The following is a 19,526-nucleotide window of genomic DNA, read 5'->3' on the forward strand; positions in this document are numbered from 1 at the left end:
TCTTTAAAATTCTTTTTTATTTTTGTGCAATTCAGTGTGGGAGCTTTTTTAGTGGAAGTGATTTCAAAAGAAATTAACCTTGCACTTTGAATCCTTTAGTGACATTTAAGATAGCCCAAGTCAAACAGAGCTATAGATCTAAGGCACTTGTCTAATGTAAATGTAAATTTTAAAACCTAAAAAATCTTTGAAGTCTATTAAGGTTAAAGTTAGACAAAAGCCTATAGTGTAGAATTACAATTCGGTGACTAATATATACACATAACATTTCAATAAACTTAACTGAGTCACTCTCAAAAGTAATGTGTAATCTACAAGCATCAATAGAAACTCAAGACCTGCATAGCAATGGCAGGGAGATTGGTTTTTTTCCAAATTCTGATCTTGACCTTGCTGCTATGAAGTTGCTGCCAATTCCTACTTTCAAATCAGTATTTTCAATGTTTTTGGACATGGATATATGTTGAAAGTCAGTGGTGAATCACGGCATTTTCTACACTCTTCTGTGCATTTTACTCTGTGTTACCTATGAATTTCAAAATGCAAATTTAGAGTTTGTCTGCAGAGGGATACTGAGGGGCATTAGTCTGAATTAGCTGAAGAAGTGAAATTAGAGAGGAGTTGGATGCTGTTAGAGTCCTCCTGAACCTCCCAATTCAGAACAAAACCTGAAATTTTACCTTAGACAAACGGAGTAAATGGCTGCAGGATGAATGAAAGCCACCACAACTCTGAACCAAGCTGTCCACGCTAGGGCTGAACGTGTATTCACCCAACTAGCGATTGGACCAGCAGCCTTGAACACACCCATGTGGGCAAGTCCCAGAAACATCCCAACACACCAGGTCTCTGCACAGCTCCTTGGCAGCCACCACAGCCCAGCCCAGCTCCCCTGGGGCAGCTGCCAGGCAGGTCTGGGCGCGTGGGCAGCCGCCAAGGGCCCGGCTCGGCGCCTCTCTCAGAGGCAAAGGCTTCAGAGAAAAGAAAAACAACTTCCCTGGGCTTAGCTAGTCAGCCCTTGGGTTTCTATTGATGTTTGTAGATTATATATTACTTTTCAGAGTGACTCAGTGGAGTTTATTGAAAAGTTAGTGTGTCTCACTGAGTCAGCATGGCATCCTGGACTGGGCAGATGTGGCTGGATGTACATGAACCTGGACTTTGTCCGAACTCAGGAAGGAAAACTAGTTTTAAAGATTTACTCTGACAACTCATTTGAACTGTGGGTGTGCTAACCTATTTGAACTGTTTCCAAACATTAAAAAAAAAATTTAAAAATACCTGCTGGTCCACTCAATCTCAAAGCTTGATGCTCCGCGAATTTTTTCACCTTAGTTTCCCCAAAATTCTGCTGCATTAAACAGAACAACAATATGACCAGATCAGTGCTCATGATCATACTTATTTTTTATCTCTCAGTACAGGTTATAACATATAAATTATATGGACCTGTCATGTGAAAACATTGGTTTAATCCAAAAATTTTAAACAGCAAAAATAATCCATAGAAAAGATGCACATCTGACTTAAAATCAGGAGTCATCTTGGAATAAACAATGGTAAGAAAAATTCTTTAGCATTAAGCCTGAACTCAGGGACCACTTGCAGATGCTAGAGATAGAAATGCCACCTACACTCTGGTGTGTGCAGCTTCATAAAATGCACTCCATGTTGCTTTCCCTCATCATTAGAGCAGGTTAATTTTTAATTTATGATCATTTTACTGCACAACGTCTATTCTATTGCCATTAAAAGGTACAGTTGCAAGATCATAACATACTGACAGATTTTGGTATATCAGAAGTACCCAGGTCACATTTTGAATTTTCATATACAGGCAGGCTTGAGATATGTAAATGGAAACCCAAGACAGTGAAAAAAACATGTGAAGTTACAATAGAAATTATTGTTTAACTGCATCACTGCAAATGTAATTAATTTGAAATCATAAAGCCAAACATCATATGGTCTTAATGAAACCTTCAATCCACATTTAGACACAAATTCCATATGCAATTGATAAGTCTCAAGCAAAAGACTGGCCAGTATTTCCTGATTTTTTAAGGAAAATTGAACCTGCAGCACATTGCAGTCCAGGGCCTTTTCTTCTGTCAGTTTGGTTCTTTATTCATGCACATTTCTGTACAGTGTGTACACCCATAATGATGTGACTGAAGATGCAGGATGTCAAGGAAGAAAGGCAGAACCAAGTCAGAAAACACTTAACTGATCAGAAGGTCTAACTTAAAAAGGACAAATTTAATACTTACTTCTCTCAGAGTCACATTAAATATATTGAATGTTTCCTGTAATAAAACCACAATGATAAATCAAGCATGGGGTGTTTTTACCGTGAATATAATTATTATTTTCACACAATAACACACCAAATTCTGAAATTAGATCAAGACACGTAACCACATTTTTATTTGGGGAGGGTAATGTACTTAATGACGTGCTTAACAATCATAGAATCAATTATGCTTGTCAAAAATAACTTTTTTTTTTAAATCTGCCTGAGTCAAAAGATCAGTTTCACTATATATTTATTGGAATGAAATCTGAAAGAAAATAATTCTTCCCCCTACAGCTTCAGCCTGCTGACCTGAAGCTAAAGCAGTCTAGATAGTTTTGTAGGGATAATTCTGAGCATGGAAGTAGAGGGTAATATTATCCACACTAACAGACACTAAAAAATACAAATAGGTAATGCACTGGGAAGTGGCTCATTTGCCCAGAGAAGGAAATCTATTTGCTTGGTTTCCATAGAGAGGAAAGAGAAATTTTCCTAACCTTGAGATTTCCGGGAGGTCAGCAGAGCAATTGCAGGCGCTTTGCTCACGGAGGAGTCACCCGCAGCAGGCTGGTTAGATATGTCTCATTCTGTTTGTTTATCGTTCGTGATCCTGGTAACCTGTTGCTGTGATATAGACTTCCACTTAATCAAACACTTGCCATCCTGCTCATGACTAATGTAACGTAAAATGTTTGTTTTCCTGATGTAAAGCATCCTCTAATGGCAAATATCATCTCCTAATGAAGAATGGAGATGCTGAGGCCAGGGACACCAAGCACGCAGAGCAAAGAGATTGCATCCTATCAATAGGAGGCCAGTTGGGCTGTTAGCCCTGGCTGTCCCAGCCCTCCCCCTCCAGCCTGGAAGAGTGTGTCCTGAGACATCCCTATCCATCCTTTGAAATTACTGAGTTCTGAACAGATACAGTGCAAATATACCACAGTTCACAAAGCAGTCTTTTTGCTTTCACAGCAAAAGAGGAAGAGCTCAGAAAGGTCTCTCACTGCTCACTTAACTTCTTAGAAAATCCAATACTTTTGATTCACATGGCATAAAAGAGACAGTCACAGAGGTGAAAGGAAGAGCAAACAAAGTGCACAAGCCTGACACTGTGCCCTGCGAGTGCAGTGTATTATGCTCATAACCATTGTCCTTCCTGCTGCAGTGCAATGGGTCCTAGCTGGGAAGCTGCAGAGACAAGGAGAAGGCAGGGGAAGGTAGGTTAGAGGAGTCAGGAGCAAAATTTAGGGCAGGTCAACATGAGAAACTGACCCTTGAATGGAGTGATGGGAGAAGCAGAGAAGAGGCTGAGATAGATTATTAAGTCAGAGATTATACAGGAGATACTGCTGTTGAAAGAAAGGACTGCACAGAGCAAGTATTACAATTCTATTCCTGAAAAACCAGTCTGCTTTTTCACATGGGGAAATCGAGCTGTCTAGTCTGGAAGAACTTGCTTTGGGTAGTTGTCTCTCTCTTCTTAGCAATCTGCCATGTATTTTAATATATTTATAAAGCCTGAAAACTTTATTTTGTGGATAAACTTATGGCAGACTTGCACAAAGCAGCAAAAAATTCTCAGCATAAAGAGCCTGACTATGATGATGTGTGTTCACCCCGACTTGGCCTGGTACTTTCTCCTACAGAAAATTGATCCTGATCCTCATATCTGTTTATTTTCCCCAGTCTGTGCCTTTATCCCTACTGGAAACCCTGTTGTGCCATCCCAACTGCTGTAAAGCAAAGAGAGTCCATAACCTCTTTCTCTGCCGGCAGGTACGAAGGTGGATTAAGAGCCCGATGGTCAACGTGGAAAAGCATCCACATGCCAACCTCAAATACCCGGGGTCCACTGTGATGAATTTACCTCCAGGGGATTCAGAGCTTGAGCCTCCTCTCTGCCAGACCTGCCTGAGCGACCACCCTTTCCAGCGAGGGATTGCTCCTCAGGAGGCTGAGTCCTGCTCCTGGGAGAGCCAGAGAAACAGCAAAGTAAGCCACTCTTTGTTCCTTGCAAACTTTGTTTTACACGTTTTACACTAATAACAGCTCTATATTTACAATGAGTCTGTATTTATGAGACTGTGTGCCCCTGGAAGAGGAGTGATTCTCCAAAGCCTGAAGCTCTGTTGAACAAGGCTGTTGTGCACATCTGTGCTTTGCTTTCTACCTTGAACTCTGATACCCATGGAAAACAAAGGACTCTTCACTAAAGTCCTGTGATGTACTCTTGCAGTATTTGAACAGATCAGCAGCAACAATAAGTATCATTTCCCTGTTTTACAGAAACTGAGGTGAGGATAAGTGACATTATCTTTCCAAGATAATGAAAACAACCCAGACTTGCTAATTTCTTCCCTTCTCTCCCACAAAACCACCCTTCATCCCCCCCCCTCTATTCCCCCCCAGTCATGTCTGGCTTTCTTTTCAGAAATCAGAATTTGGCTCAGGGCATTTTCCCAAACAGGAGGTGAATGATTCAGTTCCTTCTAGCAGAAGGGAAACTCTGTTTTGCCTCAAGTCATGTTAGTATGTTGCAGATGACACCATTCCTCATCTAGGGCCGGGCAGTTACAGACAGATGTGAAGATGGCAAAACTGTAAGGGCTGAGATAAAATGGTCAAGGAGTGGCTTTTCTGAGGCAGACTTTAGACCTTTCTTTCATCCTTCAGCTCCACATAATCCTTGTGAAGAAAAGCCAAATGCAGAACAGAAAGTTTTGCTCAGAGCCCGTCATCCCTGACAGAATTACCCCTGCCTGGAAATGGTGCCCAAAAAAAAGAAGAGAGTTGTAGAAACATAAAAGCTAACAAATAAGAATCTTTCCAAGTACAAAGCACAGCAAATGTGACAAGGCATTTATCAGAGCCTTAGCATACAGCTCACGGCAGAAACATTTTTTCAAGCTACATCTGCTGCATTTTTAAACAGGGAAACCTAAGCAGCAGGTAAAAATGGAAGTCCTGTGAACTTCTGAAACCCAGCAAAGGCATTTTAGTGAAACATGTGCAAGTGAAGGAGCTAATTACTCCTCCATTTTACTTCATTAAGAAGATTAATTTTTGTCAGGCTGAAGCATTAAAAAAATGAAAGCACCAAAGACACAGGATTCTGCAAATCCTTTGCCTTGCTGTAAATCACATGTACTCCTGTACAGCTGTAGGGCCTCACAACTGATTTCCATTAGGTTTCACATGCATATGGGATAGATTTGGCTGAATTCAGATTCCCCTGGACCTCTCTCGCAGTCTCCTTACTGCAGGCAGTGGAGAGGCTGCTTACTCAGCAGCTGGAGTCTGCAGCAAGAGGGATATTTTGAACACTGCTTTAAAAACATCATTATCTGGCAAAAGACTTCTTGGATAAAGCTATCCTGCATAAGGAGCCTTTTAAGTAAGTTAAAGCACAGAGTCCTTGATGTGATTAAATGTAAGGTCACTGCCTCTTTCTCTACACTAAAACCAGGCAGGAAGCTTTTAATAATAAAGGCTGAAGGAGTTCCATGTCTGACCTTCTCAAGGTTTAAAGAGAGTTTCTGGGTGAGATTCTGTTCGAGGGTTACAAATGGCACAAGCTGCATAAATGTGAAATAACTCCCTTCACTTTAAACCAATGAACTTGAACAGACAGTTCTGTGTTTCAAGAAGAAGAGAACGTGATCTCTGATAAATCAGCAGGGGGCTTGGATTGTGCCACTCGTCTTTCCTGGCTAATTCTTGTTTCTTTTTCTCCCCTGCTCTTCCTTCTCTGGTTTTCAATGCTGCACCCAGGTACTGGTATAATGATTATAGTTCCTTTGTGCTGTGCCCCACACCAACACATACAAGGGTCCTACTGACCCTGTTCTTTTGCTCAAGGGCAAATTAACTCAGAAACAAATCAGCTGTGAAATATTATTAAAGGCTTATTCTAGGCAACAAGCTTTCTCTGACAGGCTTCAGGCTATTCTGATCAGTTTGAAAAAGGCCTTAAAAAAAACAACCTGATTAAAACACATCACCCAAGGGGACACGTGTCTGTATTCCTATTCTTATTTCCAACACAGAACAAGAGGAAAAAGTCATTACTGTTTGTTTACAATAATTGTAATTATGTAGGGGAGTCTTTAAAAATTGACTTAGGGTAAATAAGATTATATTGAAACTAAAAGTATTTTAAATAATGATTTTTTTTCCCTATGATATGCTTTCATTTCCACCTCCCCAGGCTTTTCTATTAAGGCAAGTGCCAGTTGGATTTTATAAAAATTATTTCTGATGTAACCTCTACTAAATCTCCTCTATTATTTGTATGATAGTGTATTATCTCTGTATTTTTATGACTTTTCTTCTGCATTGTATACAGTGGACTAGATAATTATCAAGCATTGCCAGAAAATCATGCTAATTTTCACATGACTGGCTTACATAGGTATATTATTGTTTTTTGTAACCGATGTGGATTAGTTATATGGGAGCTTATATCTGCTCTACTAGTGTAACAGCTGAAGCCCTAAGGGCTGGGACCACTGCCAGGGTAGTGATTTACAATAACCAAACCTCGCTTTTCCATATCTATCTACATAGTTCAGGTTGCACATAACTCACTAGCTTGACGAAGAGGGTAAATTTGCTTTCAAAATAAATTACCATGCTGTATAATAATGAATACCTCGTATAAATAAGCTTCTTTTGAAAGAGCAGGCAACCCACCTCTTGGAGTTGCACCACAGTCTGCTAAATAGGGAGAGGCAAACGTGGTGAAAATTGGGTGTGATTTAAATCTCTCAGGTGAGGGTATACCAAGCTGGATTAGTAGAAGTAAATCATATTCACATACGCATAAACACACAATTCTTTCATTCTCTGCATGACTTGTGTATTCCACTCACACTGTATTGTTATGGCCTTGTTTCAAACCTTTCTGTAAATAAGCAAAAGATAGGACTTTGTTAGGGAGCTCAAAATATCTTCCTTTTTTTTTTATTTTTTTATTTCTCAGAGCCAAGAGCTAGGTTCAAGGCTTGTTCTGTTCTTTCCTCTTTGTCTACAAAAACTTCTGCTGCCTTATCCATCAGCTGGCATTTGTCCTGAAGCACCACAGACACATCTCTGTCTAATAGACCAAAGCCTTGAATGTCTAGAGCTGTCTTTTCTTTCCAAAGCTAAACAAAACCCCTGTGCAGCCCCTAGCTAAGGGATGAGAGGAGGGAAAGAGCGAGCTAATGTGTCTGCTCCATTTAGGCAATGTGACTTCAGGTTGCTGGGAGCATGTCCATCTTAATGAGGGCTGCAGGGAATTCAATGCTGCCACCTTTTTGGATAAATCCTTTGCAGCTTAGTGGAAGTTAATTACTCTCACAGACACTTTTGGATCATGTTATTAGATCCATGGCAGGAATTTGTTTTATTATTGAATGTCATTCAAGGCTCCTGTGTATAGAAGAGCTCTTGATTTCAGTCAGATTTCAGCACTTTACTGTATTTCAAGTCTTGTTTCAGAGATGAGGAATGCTGAAAGAAATGAACCCAAGCCAAAGGCTGGGCAATTATTTGAGATAGTTCTACTTACAAATCTCTCCTACAAATAACATACAGCTTCTAGAAGCTTGCATTTGAAATGTGGTAAGAATATGTTTCACATGAAATATACTGCATAAAGGGGGATCATAAAAATAAATGTATTTTAATGGATTAGGAAAATATGGAGATCAAAAATCTGACTAGCTCTCTATAAAAAAGAGTTTGGTGACAGATCTGAGTGGGATTTTTAGGAAAAGATGGTTTTCTCACACATTTTGGATAAATAACCCTCGTACATTTAATGATCTGCTTTGGTAATGAGGCACCCTGTGATTTACACCCTGATAAGTGCTAGTTAATACACTAACATATGCACATACACAGCAGAGGAAATGAAAATCTTGAAAGCCCAGTATGGGACAAAAATACTCCTGGAACCAATACATGCAAAAAGTGCTGCAATAAAAGACAATTTGGAAAAGAAAAGTAGATTAAAAAAAAGGAAGTTTGGGTAACAGAATTACAGAATTGTTTCGTGAAATCAAATCTGGAGAGGACTGTGAGAGGCTCTAATAAACCTAGGCAAATTAACAACCTGATGGCAGATTACACTTGATAGAGACAGAAACACAGTAATGCACTTTGATGGAATAATTATTACTACTCAGTATACGCTGCAGGGTCTTGAATTAAGTGTGATTATTCTAGAAGGCAGCTCTAGATGCCACAGAAAGTAGCTTGGCTCAGGTCAATCCCACACTCAGCAAAGCAGACGCTCTAAGCATTCATTTAGGAGTACAGCCCTCCATTCACTGAATCTACTTCTGTCCCATATGGATTGACATGAGGAAGGACATTAAATATATATCTATATATATATCTATATGTATCTAGTGTGGCTGAGGACAGACCAGCAATACCAGGGCAACACATGCCTGGGAAAGGCTTTGCAGAGCAAATAATATATTTTTTTTCTTCATCTACACAATGAAATCCACTTTGAAGTGGCTGTCAGAGATCCTGGTAAGCAGGATCCTTTGAAAAGACATTGTCAAGGAGCAGAGGACAAAGAGGCCAATGGTCCCATGAGCCTGTAGCTCAGGTTGACATTGGTGTGAGCTTTGTTGTCTTGCTGACATACCCCATGCAGTGATTCAGGAGAGAATTATGAAGATTATCTCAATGAGTTTTGATTTCTCTTTTGTCCCTTGTTGTTGTTCTTCAAGGAAAAGGAGTTCTCTGAAAAAAAAAAAAACAACCAAACCAAAACATGTATTGTTAAAGTCATTAAAAAAATTACAGTGCTTTATTTGCCTGCTCCATGGCAATAATGAAAAGTAGAAATAAGTCTGGAAAGACAAAATTAAAAACAACTGAAAAATTCCCATTTAAGCACAGAAACAACAAGAAAATCTTGTACAAAATATTTGTGTTACAAAGGGCTTAACATTATAAGCAGACTTTAAATATAAAAGCTACAGGGATATGGAGCTGTCTGCCAAAACAGAAGAGTCAAACTTATTTACATCTGGCTGAAGTTTGATCTATTCACATGTAGAATGGCCCTGCCTGCCTTTACTTTGTGTTACTCTAGATTTCAGGGTATGTTTTGCTATGTCCTCTAAGACCAGAAGATGGGGGCTTATCTTGCTGAGGTGGTAAACTCTACCTTGTGCCAATAAAAGTGACATATAGAGAGATAATCTATCAGATAACCGTTTTTTCAATGCTCCATGTTATACTGACAAGGATACTTGCAGCATAATCCTTAGGAAGAAAATGCTAAAAACCAGTAAAGGAAATAGTTCTATACGACATGTAATTTAACTTCAGAATCCACAACCACTGAAACTCCACAGCTTCTCTTTGACTGTTTTTCACATACAAATAAACCCAGTCATGGTATTCTGCTCCAGAAATGTATTATAGCACTGTCTGAAGATTAAAGAGAATTTTAGAGAAGAAAGTGGTTCAAGATGAGGAATTAGAACAGTAAAGAAGGTATTTTGTACTTCTTTTCATTCAGCAGTTTCTGCCTGTAGAAAGTCTCTATTTTCTGGATCATCACAAGTCAAAGTTGTACCTTAATCCTGTGAGCTGACAGTCTCTAATGAGAAACCCATTTTTCACCAGCAGAGCTTACAGCTATTTCCTAAATATTTTTTTCTAGCTGACTACACTAAAGCTGTAGCTGACTACATTTTCAGCTAATGATATAAATGTGTCACTAATGAAGTTTTGATGGAATTTGGAATTGAGTACGTTTGAATACTTACCTCCACCCATAAGGCTTATTTACCTGCAAATAGGTCTCTGCACTTTTGGAATTTCATCATATATGATCATATACGAAGACAGGGGACTCAAACATTATTTTATTGCAGATCCTACAGCTTTAGAAAGATGAAAGCAATCAGATTTCACTGTTACTCAGATTTCTCAGCAGCTGTGAGTATCAGCTGTGAAAGCAGCACAACACGAATGAGGTGGGAACAGGCTTTGTTTCAGGGATTAAATCTAAATGCAGTACGTAGTTTCATGGTTTTGTAATGGATTGATATAGGGTTATTATGGATAATATTTATTTAGACAAGTCAAAAATGTTTAACACAAAGGCATTTTCAAATGGAAATGGCAAAGCACAGTTTGCAAATGCACAGGCTAAAATTATGTGTAATTTCAGTGAATGGGAAAAACTGAATAGCAGACAATTGCCTGTGGGGGGTTTTCAGTCCCAACTGACAAAGAGAATGTCTATATAGCACAGAGCATATAAATCAGCTCCCTGGCTCAAAGAAATGATGTGATACATCAATCATCTGCTTTACAAATACGCAGTGAGGCACTCAGTCATTTGTACATCCATCACAGGTTTGCTCAAGTACCATAGACTTAGTAAATTAATTGGACAAGTCAATATCAAAATCTAAAAACATGTTCTCTTCCTTTTTGAATGCTGGTTCAACAGTACTGAAGATAATTAAAATATCTCTTATTTTAAAGAAACTGTCAAGTGTTTTCCTTGAGGATATCTACAGCTGGAAAAATGATCTATTGTATTTTCCATGGGATTTCCATGATACCTGAACTGGAAATGACAACCTTTTCTCTTTTTAAAGTTATTTTTTTCTTTTAATATGGTATTTGTCTGGCACCTTTTCAAGTCAGAGATTCGAATGACTTTGCTGACAGTAAAAGAGATCAGAGAAAATTGTTCCCTTTTGCATTTCTGGTAGTAACCAGAAAATACTCAGCACAGTGGGTGTAAGGAATTTGGGCCAAACACAGCAGACCAAATTTCTGTTTAATTTTGTCCTGTCATGCAAGACAGACAAAGCTCATTTTTGATTAGCAAGTGGTCAGCCACATAAGACCAAGATATTTGCTCACTAAAGTTGAAGAATGTTCTCCATTTCTCCAGAATCCAGCTTCTGGTAATATTTAATACCTGATGTCAAAGAGGAAAGTGGACAAAACCAGTAAAAAAGCACATTGTTTGAAAAGAAAATATTTTCTTACAGTCAAATGCTGTGCTAGATCCCTTTGGTCTACAAAGGTTCTGTGTAGCAGGAGCAACTGGAGTTGCTCTCTTCAACTGGAGTTTGATTTTAATCTGTTCATTGCCCATCTTGTAATCATTGCTTCAGCTCAGTTTGAAGATAATTCCATGCTTCACAGTAGATAAATAAAGGAGCCTGTTGCATGGTGTGACAAGGTCATAAAAACAATCTGACAGGCAATTGATACTCCTCTCTCAAAGAGTAACAGCACTAAAGATAAAACAAACTCTTATACACATATACATGGGCATAAGGCCACATACAGACAGCTAAAGACTAGATCTGCAAAAGAGCTGAGTGTTATCTAAAACCAAATTCAAGCTCATCCATCAAGAGAGCCATAAGCCAAGTTAAAATATGGTCAGGGAGTCTGGGTTTGCACAATGATGGGGAAGATGCAGATGGCAGGAGAGGCTGCAGGGCCACCTTTGCCACTTGGCCAGGGCCAGCGCCATGCCAGTAGCAGGACTGCATGGAGCAGAGAGGTGAGCTGAAGCTTTCTTGACTTCCCCACTTCTAAAGATTTCATCCTGTGACCAGTTTGTGTCCACCCCTCCTCACCACGGAGGAGTGAGGCCTTAATGGCCTGCCTAGACTGTGCTTTTGAGTATTGGCAAGTGCCAATCTTGTATGTCCTTTCTCTCTAAAGAAATGCCTCTCTGACTCCAAAATATGTTTCTTAAGGAAAACCTTGTTCTTCCTCTGGCTGTGCTATATGCACTGGTGTGTCTACCCCTAGAAGTCACAGACATGACAAGACAGCCAAAGTGGGCAATTTTGTTCTCATCTTAGCATTGGAGATGCTGCGTTCCTTACCAGTTTATAAATAGGTATCACTATTTTTCTGTCTAGAAGTTCCAGGTAACCTTTTATGTGAATTTTCCTCTTTGCACCAAGAAGTTATAATTGGCTAAGATCTCCATAGTCATGTACTCTGTAAATCCTATTTTAATGTTGGTTAATAGAGCGTCTGCTGCTCATTTAAGGTAATTTAATGGAATCCACACCCCAGGACTCCTCAGTGTCTCTTCTCATAATATAGTGTTCTTGTTCTATGTCTAATTATAGAGTTTCCATTTTATGAAATCTTTTCACCCCTCTGAATAGTTAGCTCAGGATGTTCTAAAAGAGTTTCTGTAATGCACTCTCTGAATTTGACAGATGCATGATAAATCAACTTTTTTCACCATTTGTATTAATGGAAAGACAATTATTTCCAAAGCAGCAGTGCAGCTGCACAAAGACTTTTTATGGCCTATATTGTATCACAACATATTAATATTAACCATTAAAACAAAAACAAAAAAGAAGAAAAACTCTGTTCAGGCTCAAAACAGCCACACTCTTTCAAAATTATTTTGGAGCCTTACTGGAAAAGGCATCACTGTTTTTAACATCCCCTGGTAGTTTTGCATAAGTTGGAGAATTAATTTTGTAGGGGGAAAAAAGAAATCACATTTTTCTGAGACAGAGCTCAGGGGGATTGTGGGGTGGGTGTCATCCCATCTGATATCTATAAAAGGCATGTGAGTCTGGAAGAAGAAGGAGTCAGGCCCATGGGACTTCCATAGATTAGAAATGCCAGTTTAAAGGATCTGAAAATTATTTTAAACTTTCTAATTTAGAAGTCCTTAACTGTGATCTGTCATGCGAAACCATGTGGGGTTTTCCTTTCCCGTGAAACTAAAAATTTTTTTGCAGATAAGTGGACTTACAGACAGAAGTAAAACCAAAACAAAACACAAATGTGTTAATTCCAATAAACTTTTAACGGGTGGTATGATAGCACCTGATAACATCTGCCTTCTGGAACAGAATCTATTGCCTTCAGTTACATACTTGAGCTTTGCACACACTTATGTGCTTCAGTATAGTGCTGAACAAGCAAGGAGAAAAGACAAAAAGATGTTAGATGTATTTCTCTAAGCCATGAAAAAGAAAGGTCTTCAAGAGAATGCGGTAGGATCCACCCTTGCCCTTGAAAGATAAGAGCTGCTGAGAGGGGTTACCTCCCACATCCCACTTCCGACTGAAAGTGTGAAGAGGAAATCTGAGGACTACAATTTAGATAACTGTCGAATCTATTAGGTGGGGGAAACAAACACCTCTCTACTCCCAAAGCATCTTCTAACTATTACTCAGTAATAAGTTTGTACAGGTGAAAATGGAGGATGCTGTGAATGCCTCATTTTGCAGCTGCATCACTCTGTAAGAGCACACACAAAAACGTGTAGCTTGCTTGAACCCTGGGCAGCCTTCCTGAAGACCCTTATTTATGTATTAAAGGGTTGCTGGATGAAGTGCTGGTGGGAAGGAAAGCTCCAGCTCCTGCCTGCTTCCTAAATGTCTGGTTCTTGAAAGTGGCCAAGTTTTGCCATCAGGGATTCGGCTTATTTCAAGCAGCATCATGGAAGGCAGAAGAAACAGATCTCATTCCTATAGGTTGGAAAGACCTGTCAAAACTGGAGCATTTGTTGACAGGCTTGGTCTCTTAGATAAAAACAGCGATTGATGCCCTTGAGAAGCTTTTCAAAAGCCACTCTTAAAAGGCAGGAGCTAGATAGCTGATGCTAGCGTTTCTCCCTCTATTGTCGATATTGCCTGCTGTTACTCTTATTATGAAGCACTCAGTTCTGCTCAAAAGGCACCTGCAGGGGCACCTATACACCTAAAGTTACAGATTATACCCTAGAAGGCTGATGTCTAAAAGTTAGCATTTATTAAGATTATGATGTTTGGTTTCTTAAGGATTTTTTTAATCTAGCCCACAGGAATTGAGGATCTTTGAGAGATAAAGATATTTTGGCTTAAAAAGCAGTCCTTTCATCAAAACAATTCCCCAAGCCCCAAGATACATTTACTGAAAGAAAAACATAGCTACATGCAAAGCCAAATGCATACAGAAATAAAACACAATCCTTTTTTTCTACATAATAAATGACAGCTACTGAGGGAATGGCTATAGATGAAAAGAACAAACTAGCTTTCTTTTCAAAGTACCAAAGGGAAATACATGGAACAATGAAACTGTTGAGTAAACTCTGTCAAGATAAGTATCATATATCTGAAAAGAAAAGTATCTTTAAAATCCGATTACTATAACTGGAAGAATTTCAGACATCTGTGTACCTTCAATCATCAATTGTTTTTATCAGAACTGGAAGTCCAAAGTTTTTCTGTTTAGTTTTGCTTTCCTAGGCTTCACTGAAATATTATAAGGTTTCAGTTCCAGCTGCTCTGAGGATGACTTTTGTTTTTTGAATTCAGCATGTCAGCAAACTATGCTTACTATATTCCTAATGTGTCAAAATAGCATTTAATATCAATATTTCCATTGATTGTGAACATTGATAGTGCCGAAGTTGTCAGAAGTGACCAGCAATGTTAAGTACTTCGCCTCATGAATGCACAGGCACTGAGCTATTCTGTAATAACATTGCAGGAAGTAAGAAACACCCCTCATGTACCAGGGATCAGTGTAGGACCTCAACCAGCGTCTCAGAAACTGTGGCACTCAGAGCCAGCAGTACCTCTAGGAAGTCTTGCTCATTATTTCTCTTAATTGAAGCTATTCAGCAGTGACCTTCAGGAATAACAAATTTTAAAAGCAAATTCTCCCCTCCCTAGGATTGCACAAGGCAATAGGATGAAAAGGGAGCTTCTGTTCTACAATGAAGCCACATAGTTTTTACTAGTTTTCACTGTCTTCTTCTGGTTCATATTCTCTCTAGACAATAAAGCAACCGCGTGGGAGGGATTTTCAAATTCTTCAACTTTGATCAATGCAATCTTGTCCTGAAGAAGAAATAGAAAAATTTCTGCCAGTACTGTGTCATCCGTTGTGATTTGCAGAACATACATGTGCAAGCAGACCAGAGTTTTGTGACCACATCAACTTCTGCAAGCCGTGTGAAACAGGGATGACATAACGGTGCAGCAAAGGGAAGTTCTCATCATAGGTTGTGTGGCTGTTGAACACATTACACATTCAGGATGTCACTTCACATATGAACTGCAGAGTAATTTTCCACCCTGACAAAGCACTGCTTAATCCTTCCACACTCTATAGTTTTGGGTGGACTCTGAAAATCAGGATCTGGGAATTCATCCCTAGAGGACATTTGTAAAAGATTTTTATGCTCAGGCAGCTCCTCCATTACAGCGTGCCTCTTGCAGTGTCCTGAATTACAGGCACAACTGGAAGACGAAACTCAACTGCAAATCTGCCATTTCCTGCGCTAGTTACAGCCACTGCCATGGTTTCAGTCCAAGGTTTTGCCTGCATTTGGAGGGACATTTCACACCCAATTCAGGAGACACTCTAGTCACAGATCTGGCTCTTTGTCCTCCCAGGCTTGCCTGTGGTGGCAATGTTTGCAATCTTTGGCCCCTTTGTTCTCTTACAGCTATGGAATTGCTGCTGTAGTCTGTGAATCTGTGTTTTTACCACATTAGCACATGCTGAAGTCTGTACTGAGCCTACGCTTGCCCCAGTCCATAACTGGAGGAGCACAGGAAAAAGGCAATTTGGACACTCTCCAAGCCTGTTGCTGGAAAACTCAGATTGTATCACTGCCATGCATGCCATTAGCAGCCTGATTATTCCTTACATTTCATTCCAGAAATATTGAGAAGAGTGGAAATTAGACCTTTAGGAATATCTGTAGCTATATAAGCCTGTACAGCTTCCTTTATGAGCTGTCAGCAGATCTTCAGAGGATGTTGTTCCCTTCTAAGTTTTGCAAAGAATTTTAGGGATAAAAAAGATCTGGTACCTTCATAGAACATTTGTCAATATTATTTTTCTTTCAGTGAAACTGCTGTGTATGCTTAGTTTTGTATTTTCAGTGTCTTGGCAGCAGTCTTGTGGTGAGGCTGATAGTAACAGACTTGCTCAATTCCGTCACAACCTCAAAATGTGTTTGGCTCCAGCTTGATTGTTGCCAGTTTTGGCTGGGTTGGGATCATATGCTATCATTTCACTAAGAATGCTGCTTTAGTTTCTTTGAGGGAGAAGCATAGGCTCTTCTTGGACCAAAGCCACAATTCATAAATCAATTAATCCTGCTGGCAGCCTCAGTAATAACGATGGACCACTGGTTATGCTACATCTGCTTTGATGATTTGTGGACAGCCGGAAAGAAGACAACCTGCATGCTGAAAAAGTCTTTTGGACTAATAGAAAAACTGAATCTGAATCTCTAAGCACAAGTGGGAACTTTCTTCAGAGAGATGCATAGCTATGAACCAGCATTCCCATATTTGATTAGGTAACTGAATGCAAGCAAATACTTGTACTGTGAAAAAAGGAGAAACAGCCTTTCAGAGTTGCAATGACTGCTGACACTAGTGTGTTAAATATTTTCCTATTTAACAAATCACATTTTTCTTGATGCTATGGCTAGAGCTAAGGTGAGTTGGAAGAGAAAGTATTAACACATCCAGAAATCCTGTTTTGGTGCTTTTATGATTTGTAATAAGCAGTGAAATATACCTTGTTCTTCCCTTACCCCTCAAAACACACAGCTAGAGATAGTTCACAGCAGCAGAGGCTAAGGGCCAACATATATGCTCAGTGGCCATGCAAGTGGCTGGATATTTTATGCTGAACCTTTGGCCACCCCTTTAGTGCAAGATCAATTCTTGTTAATAATGACAGCATCAAATATTAAAGTGTCAAATGTTCAGAACTAAGACTGTTTGCAAATGCAAGCCAGACTGCAAGGACTGTGCAGGCCCTATTCATTCCTTTGTTAGAACTCATCTGTGGATTGCAACTGTAGGAAAGAAATTTGGTTTAAATCTGATTTAAACCAGTTTTCAGCCAAACTGGATATTGCAGCATGGCTGACCAGCATGAACACCATCCATCCGGATAAGAATTATGTTTGTGTAGAACTTTATGGTTTCAGTCCCTCAATTTATTTCTTGGGTAGAATGAAGTTTTAGAGCTTATCTACACCGGAACTATCCCAAAGTCATGTCTTATGGCCTACATGTGTGTTTATACTGACATACAAGTTGTATTGGACCTAGGGGGGCTGACAGCAAAAGCAGGGAGGGATGGGATGCTGGATGGCTAAGCCTCCTTGCCAGCCATCGCGGGGAAGTGTTGAAAAACAATGCCAGTGCTGCTGACACTGGGTGAGCCCATACTGAAGCCATTTAGAAGCTGTCAGAAGTGCTTTGGTGGGCACCATGCTGTTACTCTCCCCAGAGCCTGGAGCTTCCTCAGGACAGAGCCACTGTTCTGCAGGCAGGGACACCTCTGTGAGTGTCTCTGATGCAGTGGACATGTGTTCCATACTAACCTGCAGGAGTGACCCAGCCTCTCTTGTCTCCTGTCAGGAGAGGCAGAACAAATCCACTGGTAAGGGCTAATCACACCCCTGACATAGCAACAGCCTGTTCATTTGAGTAATTTCAGTGTCTATACCTGTTTCTAAATGGCAAATAACAATCACTGCCCTCATTATCAGGCCAGCATCACTCCACCTCCAACACCTCTTGCAAAATATGGGTGTAGAATAACATGGGCTTGTTATAGTTCCATGCAATTCCATTTCAAGTTTTGCACTCACACAGCATACAACAATGGCATTATTTAGACATCCATTTATATCCCCTATACAGCTTTGCTTCATTTCTTCCTCTGAACATTCACGCAACTACCATTGCAAGCATAAATTTACCTAAGCAAAAACATACAGATTTTTTACAAATTAGCAATTTGCTTTCTTTCCTGGCAGCTATTTATAACAGAGGTCTCACTCCTGAAGACAGTGAGATTTTTCATTGTTTTAAACAGAGAAAAATATTAGTTCCTCGCTATGTCACTGGCCTGTCAGAAATTAATGGAAATATGATTTCAAGTATAGCACAGGTAGACAATGACACTCCAAAAACATTTTGCTTCTAACCAGCCTCATTTTCTTTTCATTTTCAGGTCAAATGATTCCTTAGCAGGGAATATGAAAGGGAGAATGATCAGGCACTTGAAAAAGAAAGGGTCAAACCTAAGTACAGTAGACAATCTTTTCTCATAATAATATATTCTTGACCTTGCTGTCACAGTACTGAACTGCAGAATTATGAAAATATCAACACTTCACAGTTAGTAGGAAGGACATTGAAGCTGTCCCTAGAGCAAGTGACATTTGGCTTCCTCAGGATATGTTCATCTCAGGCAATGGAAATGGAAGTCTCGGTGCAGCAGGGCAGTTGGTGAGTGCACCATGCACTTGCTACTGCTGGGTCCAGGTACTTGTCTGCTCCTCCCTCAGCCTCACCTTCTGTTCTTCAGTCAAGCATATCTGCCCATCTTCCTGTATAAATGAGTTTGTGATCCAGACAAGATTTAAGGACGTGCCAGCCAGCATCCTTGCACATAGGGACAGAGATGCCTGTAGAGAGCTCCTCACCACTGCCAGCATGGACACTACACAGGACTAGGGGACACAAGAGGGCTTAAGCTATGGTGGTATTTGGGGCCACATGAGGAAACATGGCCACTACCAGGAACATTTATCAGTCTTACAGAACTCCTCAGATAATTTGCTTCTAATTCTCTCAACAGCTTTAAATCTTAGCTGGCTCAGTGTGTACCCTGGACATATCAGAGCCATTATCCTTCACCTCCTCTCATCAAGCTGAAGAGACCTGGAGCTGTGCTACAACAGAAGTAATCATTAAGGAATAAATTTAGCCCTTTTCCTGAGTAATTCACCCCTATTTCTGAGCAAATGAATATATATATATATATTCAGATGAAGTTTTGAAGTCTTGTTAGTACTGTTGGCAGGATTTCAGACCCACTGTCTCACTTAACCAAGTTCAGTCCCTTTGTATCTGAGCACATGGCATAACTACAAGCCTTGGAAAAAGGATCCCCAAGTGCTTGATTAGCATCTAGAAAATATGCAGCAAAAAAGGATTTCTCCATTGATATAAACCCCACTGTATGTGTAAACTGATTGTCAGACTTATGTAAGAATGTATTAGGGGATATCACTTCATCGTGAAAATTAATTGGAGGATTGGAAACTAAAGCCTGTTCCAGATTCTTTGAACTGAGATTTGAGTTTGAACAAATCTTCAAACTCTTTGTTATTTAGATTTTCCATCTGTAAAATTGAGATAATTATCCAATTAATCCTTAGGCTCAGTAC

At 39.7% G+C, this 19,526-nt stretch overlaps 1 protein-coding gene across 1 annotated transcript in view; it reads left to right on the plus strand.

Annotated features, from left to right (window-relative positions):
* SGK1 (serum/glucocorticoid regulated kinase 1) overlaps positions 1-19,526 on the plus strand; it is a 69,526-nt gene that overhangs the window by 17,850 nt on the left and 32,150 nt on the right. The window contains exon 2 of the mRNA XM_085055896.1: positions 4,073-4,288. Within this exon, the coding sequence (XP_084912022.1) occupies positions 4,073-4,288 (216 nt within the window). The remainder of the gene's footprint in view (positions 1-4,072; positions 4,289-19,526) is intronic.

Source organism: Lichenostomus cassidix, chromosome 3, assembly GCF_008360975.1.
Source record: "Lichenostomus cassidix isolate B80296 chromosome 3, HeHo_3.0, whole genome shotgun sequence".
NCBI classification, from domain to species: domain Eukaryota; kingdom Metazoa; phylum Chordata; class Aves; order Passeriformes; family Meliphagidae; genus Lichenostomus; species Lichenostomus cassidix.